Source organism: Symphalangus syndactylus, chromosome 22, assembly GCF_028878055.3.
Source record: "Symphalangus syndactylus isolate Jambi chromosome 22, NHGRI_mSymSyn1-v2.1_pri, whole genome shotgun sequence".
Taxonomy (NCBI): Eukaryota; Metazoa; Chordata; class Mammalia; order Primates; family Hylobatidae; genus Symphalangus; species Symphalangus syndactylus.
The window spans coordinates 61,678,987-61,692,345 of NC_072444.2; the positions used below are offsets into that span (position 1 = coordinate 61,678,987).

The 13,359-nt window shown below is 38.8% G+C and overlaps 1 protein-coding gene across 1 annotated transcript in view; it reads left to right on the forward strand.

Moving 5' to 3' along the window:
- The window catches only part of THSD7B (thrombospondin type 1 domain containing 7B), a 1,279,053-nt gene that overhangs the window by 482,205 nt on the left and 783,489 nt on the right, over positions 1-13,359 (forward strand). Inside the window, exon 8 of the mRNA XM_063631314.1 lies at positions 9,910-10,083. Coding sequence (XP_063487384.1) covers positions 9,945-10,083 — 139 coding nt within the window. The 5' untranslated portion in view covers positions 9,910-9,944. The remainder of the gene's footprint in view (positions 1-9,909; positions 10,084-13,359) is intronic.

The following is a 13,359-nucleotide window of genomic DNA, read 5'->3' on the forward strand; positions in this document are numbered from 1 at the left end:
CCTTCCAAATGTTGGTATTTTATGAATAATTTCTTAAAATGTTTTAAAATAGCCTAATTTTTCAGTAGTTGGATTTTTCTATCCATATTTCTCCCATTGCATGTTAAAGCTTCTTCACTGAAGTTATGGCCCAAGATTAAGAAAACTTACCTCTAAAAAATTATTTAAAAGTTGACTCAATAGTCCATGGATCCATTGAGCAAATCTTTGTTGAACATCTGTTTCCCAGGCAATATACTAGGAACTGGACATATAACACTGAGCAAGATAAAGTACTTAGATACTACTAGAGGACAGGAACATAAACCAATATGCCAACTTTAAGTACACTAAATTATCAGTTATTGAGCTGTTGTAAGTGTTACCAACAAACAACAAACAAACTAAACATCTAGGGGCAGAGTCATCTAAGTTGTGCTGAAGAGACGGTGGTCTGGGAAGGCCTTTGCTGCACAATGAAGTGAGGAAGCAGGTCACGTGAATAGGAAGGAATGGCAGTGCAAGGACGTTAAGAAGGTGCATGCTTGAGGAACAAGAAAGAAGCCAGTGTGTCTGGGGCACAGGAGTGAATGGAGACTGGTGAGAAAGGAGGAAGGAGAAGAGGTAAAGTTCAACTAGCAGAGTCTTTAGATTTTATCCTGTGATTGAAAGCCACGAGAGGATTTTGCAGAGAAAAGTATATTTTTTCCTTCCTAAAGATTACTCTGGGTTTTCTCTGAGGAATGCATAGAAGAAAATCAAGAGTGGAAGCAGAAAAGCCAGGTAGGAGGCTGTTAGTAGCTCTGGGGAGAATTGGTGTCTTGCATTAGGGGGGGAGTGGCTTGATACTGGATAGATTGCGAAGGTGTTGTCAACCAGATTTGCCAATGGATTGATTTTTCAATGCGACAAAGAAGGATTTCAGAATGACTCCTGGGCTTCTGGTCTGGTGAAGTGTGATGCTGTCGGGGAGATCTGGGCTGTGGGCTCTGTAGGGGAATCAAGCTCCATTTGTTTTGTATGTTACATGTGTGTGCAGATCCAAATGCAGATGTTCAGTGGTAAGATGTGTGAGTTCAGGGGCGAAGTCAGGTTGAAGATAGGGGAATAGATACAGAGAAATAGGAATAATGAATTGTGGAATTTATTATTCCACCGTGGAACTAAGTCAGATCACCTGAAGAGTGAGTAAAACTAGAGAAGAGGAGTCTGAGGACAGAGTCAGAGCCACACCAATCTAAAGGTTAAAATGATAAAGACAGACCAGAAATGGAAGCTGAAAATAAATAGCCCGGGAGAAATAAGGCGAATTGAGGAGAGTTTGATGTCTCTGTCCCAAGTGAAGAAAGTGATGAAGAAAGAAGTAGTAGGGGGAAATTTGGGCAACAACCAGAAATGTTAGGGGGTGAAAAGGAGATGATTCCATGAGGCAATCAGAGAAGGTGATTTCCCATGAAATGATGACCAGGTGGTTCTGAAATTATAAGAATGTATCCATGATACCTTCAGAATCAGGTAGGTCCTGCCAACTGCATAGAAAGAAGCCGCATAAATAAGTTCTTACTTTGGACTCTGTATGAACAGATTCATTCTCATTGGGGAATCTGAGGCAGCTTATCAGAGTAATTAGTACTTTTCTTGGTATAAGCTCTGTCAGAGCCCTCAGTGAGAACAAATCCACTTACAGAACTTCCTTCTATGCAATTGGCATCATAAATGAAGCACCCCTTTCTTCACTGGAATGACACATGAAAAATGACAACAGATGCAGTTACTCTACTTCTCATGTATTAATCATGTTTCTATGAAGGTGTGTTTGTTTTATTCCCCATATTGGTTTCTCCTATGTTCACGTTCAGCAGGATGTTAGAGGCATACTCATACAACATACATCAACATACATAGATGTTTATAAATAGACCTACTGTATTTAGTGACATGGATACTGTGGGACTTACAGCTCATGTAGCAGAAGGCACACAAAAGCATGGCTTAAAAACAAAGTAGTTTATTTGCTCACAAAACAGAAAGTCCAGAAGTTGACAATTCAGACAGTGGCTGCAGCTCTGTGGTGGTGTCTGAGCCTCAGGTTTCCTCTGTTCTCCACTCTGTCTTCCTTAGTAGGTGGCATGTATCCCCATGGCTTCAAGCAGGCTCTGGTGCCTCCGGATGTTGCATCTGTGTTCTATGGGAAAGAGATAAATGGCGAAAGACCATACTTTTTTTAGGGGGGGGGCTTTATTTTTTTATTGGATAAGGGAAATCTCCATACCCTTGATGCTTCTGCCTCCTAATCTTTGGCCAGAACCGAGTCACGTGGCAGCCCTACCTACATGGAAATCTGAGAATGTGATCTTTTCTTTTTTCTTTTCTTTTTCTTTTCCTTTTCTTTTCTTCTTTCCCTTCCTTCCTTCCTTCCTTCCTTCCTTCCTTCCTTCCTTCCTTCCTTCCTTCCTTCTTTTTCTTTTCTTTCTTTTCTCTCTCTCCTCTCTCTTCTCTCTCCCTTCCTTCCTTGGCAAGTGGACACCTTAAAGAATAGTAGTTCTAGAAGAAAGGGAGATTGGGAGGCCAAGGCAGGTGGATCATGAGGTCAGGGGTTCAAGATCTACCTGGCCAAGATGATGAAACCCTGTCTTTACTAAAAATACAAAAAAAAAAAAAAAAAAAGCCAGGCATGGTAGCAGGCACCTGTAATCCCAGCTACTTGGATTTATAAAGTAGGGGGAATTTTTAAGCTATTTACCGTAGGGTTGCATAACTGCTAAATTGCTTGAACCTGGGAGGTAGAGTTTGCAGTGAGCTGAGATCGCGCCACTGCACTCCAGCCTGGGTGACAGAGCAAGACTCCATCTAAAAAAAAAAAAAAAAAAAAAAGAAGAAAGGGAGAATATAGCAATGTCTGTCACAGATACCCAGATACGAAATTATGTTTTTGAAGGTTTCAGAAAACCTATTTCAATCCCTTCTTATCTGTTATGTCCTGTGGCAAAAGTTTGTTAAGAAGTAGGAAAAATATTTGTAATGACTTTTTGCGAAATTTTCTGTGGCTTCATTACATGACACCAAGCTATTGCAATTGTAATATAGCAAACCAAAGAAACATGTGATTGTATACTTTTATGGTATGCATTCCCATGCCACATTCTTACATTTCACACCATTTAGGATTCTTCAGTTACCTGCAGAGTGTCATGCTGAGGTCTGTAGAGTGAGGTGCAGAGAGGAAGAGGCTGGTGGTTCAAAGGCCTGAACAAGTTACTAAACATCATGTCATTGCAAGGCCGGAGGTTATTCTCTCATAAAATAGACATGATAATACCTGTTTTCTCCTTCACAGGGCCAGTGTGAATCTTTAATGGAGTTCTTGGTACAGAGTGCTTTTTAGCTCTTCAGAAATATAGCACAAAGTCACAAGATTGGAAGGTTGAAAAATCATCTTCCACTATTTTGCTGCAGGGCAGGATTGCATTCAAACTGTTCCTTAAATATTGCTGGAGTGGAGTTTTTCTGACTTTTGAGAAAACAGTGACAATAGTAATAATGACAAACCTTTAGTGAGCTGTCAGTGTTCACTGTCAGGTACTCATCTATACACTTTCTATCCATGCTTCTGTAGCATCCTTCATTCCTAAGGGTTATCAATGACTGTCCTCCTCATTTTGTGGATGAGGAACCTCAGGCTCCAAGGTAGTGCACCGCCAGGGTTCACAAGGCATGATGTAAACAGAATGGGTTGTGGTGTCAGTACTGTTTTGTGACCCAGCTTGACACTTTTTTGCTGAGATGGCCTTGGAATATTGATTTAACATCCTTAGGGATCAATCTCTTTTGCGTCTAAAAATAGGAATAATTGCTCATTGTGACGATTAAGTGAAATTATTTGATATAAATTGGCTTGTATAGATGGTAAGAGAACCTACATCGGGCTATAAAGGATCTACATTATCAGAGACATGAAAAAATGCTTGTGTTGATATTGAGTTACAACACTACTCACTCTTGCTTCAGTGGGAGATCATTGATGTCACTTGGAAACAATCGACTATCTTTGTGACTTCAGGTTGTGGCTTGATGGACCATGCCTCAGTTTTCTTATCTCTAAAGTGGGGCATAATATGAATAACTACTTTGCAGGGCTGTGGTGAGCATTAAAGGAAGTGTTTAGGTATTGTCTTGTATACAGCAACGTATGGTAAAGCAATTATGGAAGGTAAAGTGGGATGCAAAATATTGCAGTCAGACAATAGCCCCGTTGATCAGCCATCTTTATGGAGCCATCTTCTCTGCACAGTTACCATGAGATGGCGCTATGGAGATGTACATAATCACAGTTTCCTTTTCTCCCACTCATTGCTGTTTCTTTAGGCTGAAAGCAAATTGAAACTATTTTTACTTTATTTTATTTTTTAAATGTTGTGCCTTTTAAATATTTAAAGGCTTCAACGATAAGAATACATTTAAGGGAAAATGAAATGCTCATGAAGTGTGAGGCACATTTTTTATAGTTTCAATGGCCTTTCAATGATTAGAAAACTGAGGCTAAAAGGAGAAACTGTTTTTTATTTCTCTTAATATTCATCAGTTTAGAGCTAACCTTGCAAATACATTTTGGATGCTAAGATATATAGTAAATAAGAAGATTTGGAAATTCAACGACCTTCGTGATGTAAATTATTCAAGCCATCGTGGGTAGCCCATGTCTCCCACATAATGTATTTTTGTAATCATAGTCGTAGCATTTTTTTTCATTGTGTTTTACAGAGGAGTGGAATCTCTAATTGCTTCTTGTCCTCTCATTTTGTTTATGGTGAACTCTTGTGTAGCTTCTCAAGTTACAGATACAAAAATGACTCCCAGTATTTTCCAAGGAATCGTTTAATGGGAATTCCAGGCGTTTTGGGAAGAGAGGCAACGTGGTTCAGTGGAGTAGGACACACCTGTATTCAAACTCCATTCTGGGCTGGGCACAGTGGCTCACGTCTGTAATCCCAGCACATTGGGAGGCCATGGCAGGCTGATCACCTGAGGCCAGGAGTTTGAGACCAGGCTGGCCAAAATGGTGAAACCCTGTCTCTACTAAAAATATAAAAATTAGCCAGACGTGGTGGTGGGCGCCTGTAGACCCAGCTGCTCAGGAGGCTGAGACACGAGAATTGCTTGAACCTGGGAGGAGGAGGCTACGGTGAGCTGAGATGGCGCCACTGCACTCCAGCCTGAGTGACAGAGTGAGACTGTCAAAATAAACAAACAAATAAATAAATAAATAAATAAATCCATTCTGCACTTTACGTCAGCTCAGTAGAAAGCATGCAGCACATATTTTTAGGAGTAAAAGTCCAAAATTGAGATTCTTTTAATCATTGTGTAAGATCTGTATTCCAGATTGTTTTGGTCAAGATCAGTTTTTGGTTTCCTATTGGCACTAGGCCTTGTTAGTGATAGCCAGGAGATTATGGGGACCACAGGAGCCCAATAGTTCTCCAAGCCACTCTGTCCGGATCTTCTGCTGTTGGGTCCTGGCTTGGGTAATCACAGAAGGCACCTTAAAGGAGTTAGGTCACTTTGCAGAGTCAAGTTCTAGACTGCTGAGGAAGCCTAAGAGAAAACCAAGGCTCAAAGCAAACTGTGCTAAGACAATATTAATGTGGCTTTCTTTGCAATTAAAATTCAAAGATTGATGCAAAATTCAACATCTTTCCACATGACTCCTTGGCCAATCATTCTGGCTCATGTGCTGTCTCACTGGAACTCATAATACTTTCAATCTCTTTTTAGCTTCCCACCTACAGCCATTTGGAGTAGAGAAGATATGCTTTTGGCCCTCCTTCTCTTTAGTTTACATTGTAGTGATCTGAATATGTTTTCAGATATGCTGAATGGCCGTTAGTGAGAATGGACAAAGTTATCTTGTATACCCTGGCGATTTTGTTTCATGAAAAAAAGTAGCCTCTGTGTAGAACTGGTCCTGCTAGCTATTGCTTTATTAGCTTTGGAAATAATAGCTTAGGAACAACCACTGCCAAACACAGTCATCATCTTTTTTTTTTTTTTTTTTTTTTTTTTGAGACGGAGTCTCGCTCTGTCGCCCAGGCTGGAGTGCAGTGGCGCAATCTCGGCTCACTGCAAGCTCCGCCTCCCGGGTTCACGCCATTCTCCTGCCTCAGCCTCTCCGAGTAGCTGGGACTACAGGCGCCCGCCACCACGCCCGGCTAATTTTTTGTATTTTTTAGTAGAGACGGGGTTTCACCGTGGTCTCGATCTCCTGACCTCGTGATCCGCCCGCCTCGGCCTCCCAAAGTGCTGGGATTACAAGAGTGAGCCACCGCGCCCGGCCACACAGTCATCATCTTTATCAAAAGCTCTCTGACATGGCATTGACTTTGATCTGTCATTATATATAGAAGACCACTCATTTGCTTTCCCAGGGGTATATTTTTAAACTAATTTGCTTTGTAGGATTCACCAGGAAGTTATATTGTTTTATGAGGGCAATATTTAGGTTTTTTTCAACTGCCTCAATGGCATATATAATTGGCAATAATGTCTTCTGAAAAATGTCCAGGCTAAAATCTTTGTATCAAATCTATATTATGCAGAATTAACCACCCATTTGTGTGGTGTGGTGTGTGTGTGTCTGGAGAATATAATAGCCTGGCTTCAGTCCACCATTCTGTAGAAGTGGAGTGAATGTCCATTGAGACAAAAGACTTAGGCAGTCTTTAAATATCATGATATAATTTCCAGTCCATTCTTTGTTGTGTTGCTTCTTAAAGCATGTGAACTTACCATTATAAGTGTGAAATATCCATAATCTAGTGTATGTGTGTATATGTGCATAAAAATGTCTCATCTGTTGGGCCACAATTCATATCATAGACAGATGCCAGCTTACCTGGGAGCATCAGGGCAGGAGCTGAGATTCCAGGGCTTCTAGCTGGAATGGGGAGCTCCTTCCTGCATGAACCCACACCTGAAACTTGTACACTAAGCAGAGCAGGCACTGATGGGTAAACACATGTGCTTGTGGCTGCAGTCTGTCCCCTAACACGCTCTGGGGTCTCTGAGGCTCTTCTCCAGCTGCAGCTGCAGTTCTGACTGTGGCACTGTCTCCTCTTCTGGAGAGGGGGAGGGAGGGAGGGCGCAGAGTATGCTCGCTGATGGTGATGTGTGCATCTGTGAATCTTCACATGTGCAGGTGGGTTCCAGTATGCCCGTATGTGCACAGAGCCTGGGCTGCTGTCCACTGGGGTTCCAGAAAAGGACTCTTGGTCAGAACAATTCAGGTTTTGTAATAGTATACTAACTTAAAAATATTTTTACTTGAGGAGGGGGACTACCTTTTTCAGCCTCACACAAAAATACCATGTAAGCTAGTAATTGCCTTAGAATAAACTATAATTTAGTAGCCATGTTGCCTAATTTTTAGCAAAAGCTCAGTTGTGACAAATCATATTCTTGGATGTTTGCTCTAAGGAAATGTGGCCAATTCAGTTCTCTAGGCCAGAGGTTTTAGAATTGTGTCTGGTAATGCCACGGAAGTTTCATGAAATCACCTAACAGGCCACTCTTGGAGAAAAAAACTGCTCAAGCAACAGAGCTTTACCATCTTCCAGCTGGAGCACTCCACTTCTGCTCTTCTCAATATTGATATGCATTGTACAAATTTGCAGAAAAGTTTTGGTTGCTTTTTACTCTTCATCCCTGGATTGAGGCAGGCTGTCAGAGAGCTGTGTACTGGAACTTCATTGCTTGACTCCTTGTAGAATAATTTTTACTGATTTGTACTTTGCACCATACCCTTGGAGTGTTCCAGGAGTGCCACGAGACTCTACCACAGACAACTTGCTGTTTTATTTGATGAAGTAATGTGTTCAGCACATGGCTCAGCATACCACCTGTATTTACAAGGACTCCTGATATAAATCCAAACAGTGCTTGGGAGCAGGGCAAAGTCTTTTCCTGGGAGGGGGGAGGAAGAAAGAAGGCAAAAACTGTGGGCAGGGTGGTGTAATTTAATCCTATACACATGAGGACCATAGACTGCAATAGCTATTTCTTTTCTTTGGCCACTAGGAAGCTCATAGTCAGATTTGCCACCCACCTGTAGTAATTGTGTAGGTATATATTTAGGGGCAATAACTTCTACCCTTCAGGTCCTTTTTACTGTTCAATCTTTTTACCCTCCAGTACCTATATCTTTTTATTTTTCATAATACATGTATTGTGGTAAGTTATTTTAGATCTCCTTCACTCCACTACAGTTTTCTTATTATCTGTTGGAAAACTGGACCTGGATATCTGGTAGCCTCATCAGACTTAATCTATTCTGTTCTAAAGTAAAGCATGTTCTCAAATGTGCCCCTCTTCCTGTTTCCTGTTTTTGGTAAAGGGATCCCAATGGTCCAGGCATCTAAGTTTGCAGTCTTTCTATCCTTTTTCATCATCTTCCTCTTATATAGCACATCCAGTTGTTAACCAGATCCTTTAAATCCAGAAGCAATTTCTATGACTTCTCAAGTCTCTCCTCATCCTTGACCTTTTCGTTCACCAATACTTGCCTGGACTACTGTTTCACTAATTTTCTAACTGCCCTCAATTTCTCTACCATTGTCTACTAGTAATCCATTATGCACACTGATCCTAGTTATTTAAAAATCATTTGCTCTTCTATGATTCTTGTTACTATTTACAGCATGAAGCCCAAATCCCTATTATGCCATTCACAGCTCTTTACAATTTGGCTCCCAACCTATGTGTTAAATCTCATCTTAGTCCATTCCTCCCTCTTCTTTCTGTCCTTCACAGCAACCACCAGCCTAATCACCAGTCCCCAAACACAAAACGCATTTCAACGCCTTGTTGTTTTCTCTGCCTGAGATGCCCTTCCTGACTCCTTCAGGTCCTTATGTTTCCCTAGGCTCTTCTCAAATATTATCTTGTGTGAGGCTCTCCTCTCTTTTTCGCTCAGCACAGAGGAACTAATTGCCTTGTCCTCAATCTTTCCATCCCACTTTCTTAATACTACTGTTACAGCATCCCTTGCCCTACTTTGGACTTGTCGTGTATGTGTATCTCTTTCTTCAAATCATGAGCTCCTCGTGGAATTCGTCTGAGTAGAAGGGAGGGAATATACAAGGTATCTGCCAACCCTGCTTTTAAGAATAAAATATACTGACACAGGGACTGTGGCGTCCATAGAATTGATGATGCCTTCAATGGGTAAGGATTGAAAACTTGGCTAATTAACTGCTAACCTTCAAATGTTAATATTGTAAAGACTATCTTCATGGCAATAGAAAATTTGCAATACCATCATAATAAACGTTCTAGCAGTCAAACTCAGTTTTTATCATTTCTGTACAGAAGAAACTTACTTGATTTTTCTGTACAGAAGAAACTTACCTGATTTTATTTCAGAGAAATAAAAGGTATACATTTAACATTTAACATAACATATATTTACTACTTTCTTTTAATAATATGTACTGTTAAAGCTTACTTTCTTACCAAAAGTATAAATATGAATTAACCACCTCAGGCTGTTGTTTCTTTTCTTTTTAGAGTTACTATGGGAATCAAGTAACTACTTTGGATCCTGTGAGAATCCATGATAATATCATCACGTTACATTGATCTTTTTTTACCAAAAGTATAAAATAAAAAGCAACTGGGGAAATAAGTAGTTTTATCATCCAGTGGTAGATTTCATTCATGAATACGCTTCACTACAAAAAATAATACAAAACATGGTAAAAACAGAATGTGGCTTTGCTTTTTGTAGCTTTTCCCACAGGGTTGATATTATATGTACTATCTTCATGGTAATGAAAAATTGGCAATACCATCATAATAAAGGTTCTAGCAGTCAAAATGAGTTTTTATCATTTCTTTGTGGAAGAAACTTACCTGATTTTTCTTTTTCTCTTTTAGGAATAGGCAAGTCAAGAGGCTGAAAAATCTGAAGCATGTTTCCAAAGAGCAACCTAACAGTCACTTGCTGGGTATGGAGGAGCATGAGGAAGCTCTTTCTATTGCTTTCTCTCTTGCTGTCCCATGCAGCTCATTTGGAAGGCAAAAAGGACAATCAGTTCATCTGGAAACCAGGTAGGAATGTCCTGGCTGTTCCTTTGTCCTATATTCATTAACAAGAAGAATATTCTTTCCATCCTTCTTCTTCTTCTTTCTAAAGTAGTGGGAAATATCCAGAGAGGAAAAATAGATTCTTTTTTTAAATTCTGCAGCTTATATTTGATTTTTACTCCTGCATAATTGTCTTCTCCATCCATGATGCTTGTTATCCTTCTGAATTTTCATGTTGTTGTCAATTAAAGTTATGATTTCCATAGCTACATCTACTTCTCCTTTGTCAAATATTTCACCAGTGTGCAGCACATTTGTAGCAAAAATGACATCTGAATTTAGCTGATATTCTCAGCTAAGAACGTTTTGGCCCAGTTCTGCATGTCTCTTTCAGGGTTTAAACTAGTTAGCTATTTATTGTTAAATACTTTCCAGCATAGATCTTCTAGGTTTGAGAGCATGAAAAATTATCCTAACAGCTTTGCTCATTAGTTGTGACTGTAAAGTCACGTTAATGTATTTTGAGATTCTTAGCTACCTCATGCATGATCCTTTATGTATATGAATAATTTGAGTTGAAGTTTGGGGCTGGAATATAACTTATGTTCATCTCTAAATATTTCCTTAATTTGACTGCGAAAAAGATCTGTTAAATTTAATTTTAGAGCCTAATAATTTATTAACTTCAATTATGAACCCTAAACATCTTAGCTCTTTGTATTACTGATGCTTTTCCTTGCTCTGGATTTTAATTTTCTTTAAGTTTCACAATCAGATCATTTAAAATATTTATTGCTTTCTCAAGACTCCATTCTTTCAAATACAGATAACTTATATACTTAATATCTTGGAACTGTGATGTTATAGAAGATCTATGGTCCTCAAAGAGTTTTCATTTTGGCTTCATCATCTGTAAATTAAATAGACTTCAAATGTATTGTGTCACCATGGAAATATGTATAAAATTGATATTTGTAATATTTAAATAATTTTGCAAAAATGAAAGTGAATTATGCTTTAAAGTCTATTAAGTAAAAAAAAAAACCACCACCATTAGAGATACAGTCTGGATGAAATTTAATTGCATTAAAGCCCCTATAAATTAATTTAATTGTGGGCTCCAATACTTCATTACTGGTTTGCATTTTTTTTCCCTCACAGTAGTTTTAGGAAGCTTTAGAAATAGTCCTGAAAGTCAGTATTTCCTTTCTGGGAATGGGGTTATTTTGTTTTAATCACAAAAGACAAACCTTTGATCAAATCAAAATATGCACATTTTTATGACTACTGTCAAAAGTTTTTAAAAATATATGATTAAAATGGAAAGTGGCAAATTTGAAAGACGAATGAGATGTGTTAAGAAAATGGGGTTATTTTGAAGCAAGTTTTAAAATAAGCATGCTTTTCTAAAAGTAGGTCATTGGAACAAGATGGTAAAAACAAACTCTACAGTGGATGAATTTTTTTGGTAACTGTCAAACTTAAGATTCAGAAGCGAGGATCCTTTTCATCATACATAACACATTGTTTAAAATGAACATATGAGTCACTACTGTCACTTCTCCTGGTATTCATTACTTCTTTCCCTCCTTACAGTGCCATCAAAAAGGTAACAATATGATTTTTTCCTATTTGGTTTTGCTTTCAAAGCAGATTACTTGTATATGACTTACATTTTAAAAGTGAAAGAAATCTAAAAGGTACAAAATTAAGAACAAAAGCTCCAATGTATCCCTTTCCAATCTCTTTTGTATCCTTCAGAAAATTTCCTTGTACATGTAAGTACACATTTATGCATGTTTATGTGTATGTATCACATACAAGATACACATATAATTATAGTTATTTATTAGGTTCTGTTAAGAAAGAAATAGCACATGCAAAGTTGGCAGTTGAAAAGAGTTTCATAGAAGGACGTTTACAAAAGTAGGCAAGTGTGAGCAGTGTGTAAGGACAGCAACAAGGGGTTGTGCAGTAACCCTGAACTATATCAGTTGGGAGCCTCTACAACTTCTGGGTATGTAGGGGCCAGGAGAAAGAGTGGTTCCCAGAATCTGGAGAGGTGCTTGACAAATGCTGTGGCTTTTAAAGGGATACGACCAACCTGCAGCAAAATAGGAAGGAGGCCGGGGGAATGAAGGGCCCCACCTCACTTTCCTCCAGCTTTCAGATCTGCCAGGCCTCCCATTGGATGAATTCAACCAAAAACCACAAGGCAGGGGAGCCCATGGATGTATCCATTCAGGTAAACCTCTTGAGCAGGAAGTAGGATGGAGAATGGTGCACCTGAAAATATTTAATTCTTCCATATATGCATGTATGTATACACACACATTTCTTATAAGTGGAATCATACCCTGCACTGCTTTTTGCAACTATCTTTGATCATATAATGATATATTGATGAATATTACATATTAATGCACATAGGCCAACCTCATCTTTTAATGATTGCATAGTATTCTTTAGCATTTTTATTTAATAAATTTATCTAGTTTTCCTGTTGCTTTATCTTCTCTTCCTCTATTGCTTGGCATTTCAGTGGTTTCTAGTTTTTTGCTATTATAAATAATGCTGACATGAATGCAGTATTATTTTAAAGGTAAGCAATAATAAATTGATTTGAGGAGTTATATCCCTGGAAAAATTCTAGTTTATAACCTTCGAAGACAACATCAATGTCTTAGAATCTGTTACCTATTTACGGATGAGTTTAGTATATTTCATTTTGATTTTTAACACTGTATTGCAGTTGAAATTAGCTGTATTTTTAGGGTATGTTATCAAATCCAAGAACTCAGGTCCAATGTAATTTGGAATTTGAACAGATTTCCATGGAGACCCAGATAACTATACTTTATTTTAGAAACCTAGAAACCGTTCTCTGGGTTTTGATTGCTGTGTCAACCACTTTACTCTTTTGCTGGTGTCTATTGTTCCCCACCCCCACACCCCAAATCGGTAGGTCAGATGTTAGTCAATCTCATCCAAATTACAGGCGTTTCTAAGTGAGTCCTGGCTTTGGAAAAACAATGGATTTATGAATAATAAGTGAGTGTATTATGTTTTTTACGATTTCCATACTGAGGGAGAGTCTGCTGAGTTGTAGGCTGCAAGGTCATTGATCTGTCAAGGCTGTTGAATGCCTGTCATCATTGTGATGAGATCCTATAATCTGTATTGGTGTCAGGCACTCTGTTAGCTGTGTCAAGAAAGAAGGATCACGTCAGCAACAGTATCAGATGGGGGACAATGTTGTTGTCTGTTTTAAGTTTCAATATAAAACTATTCATGCCTGCC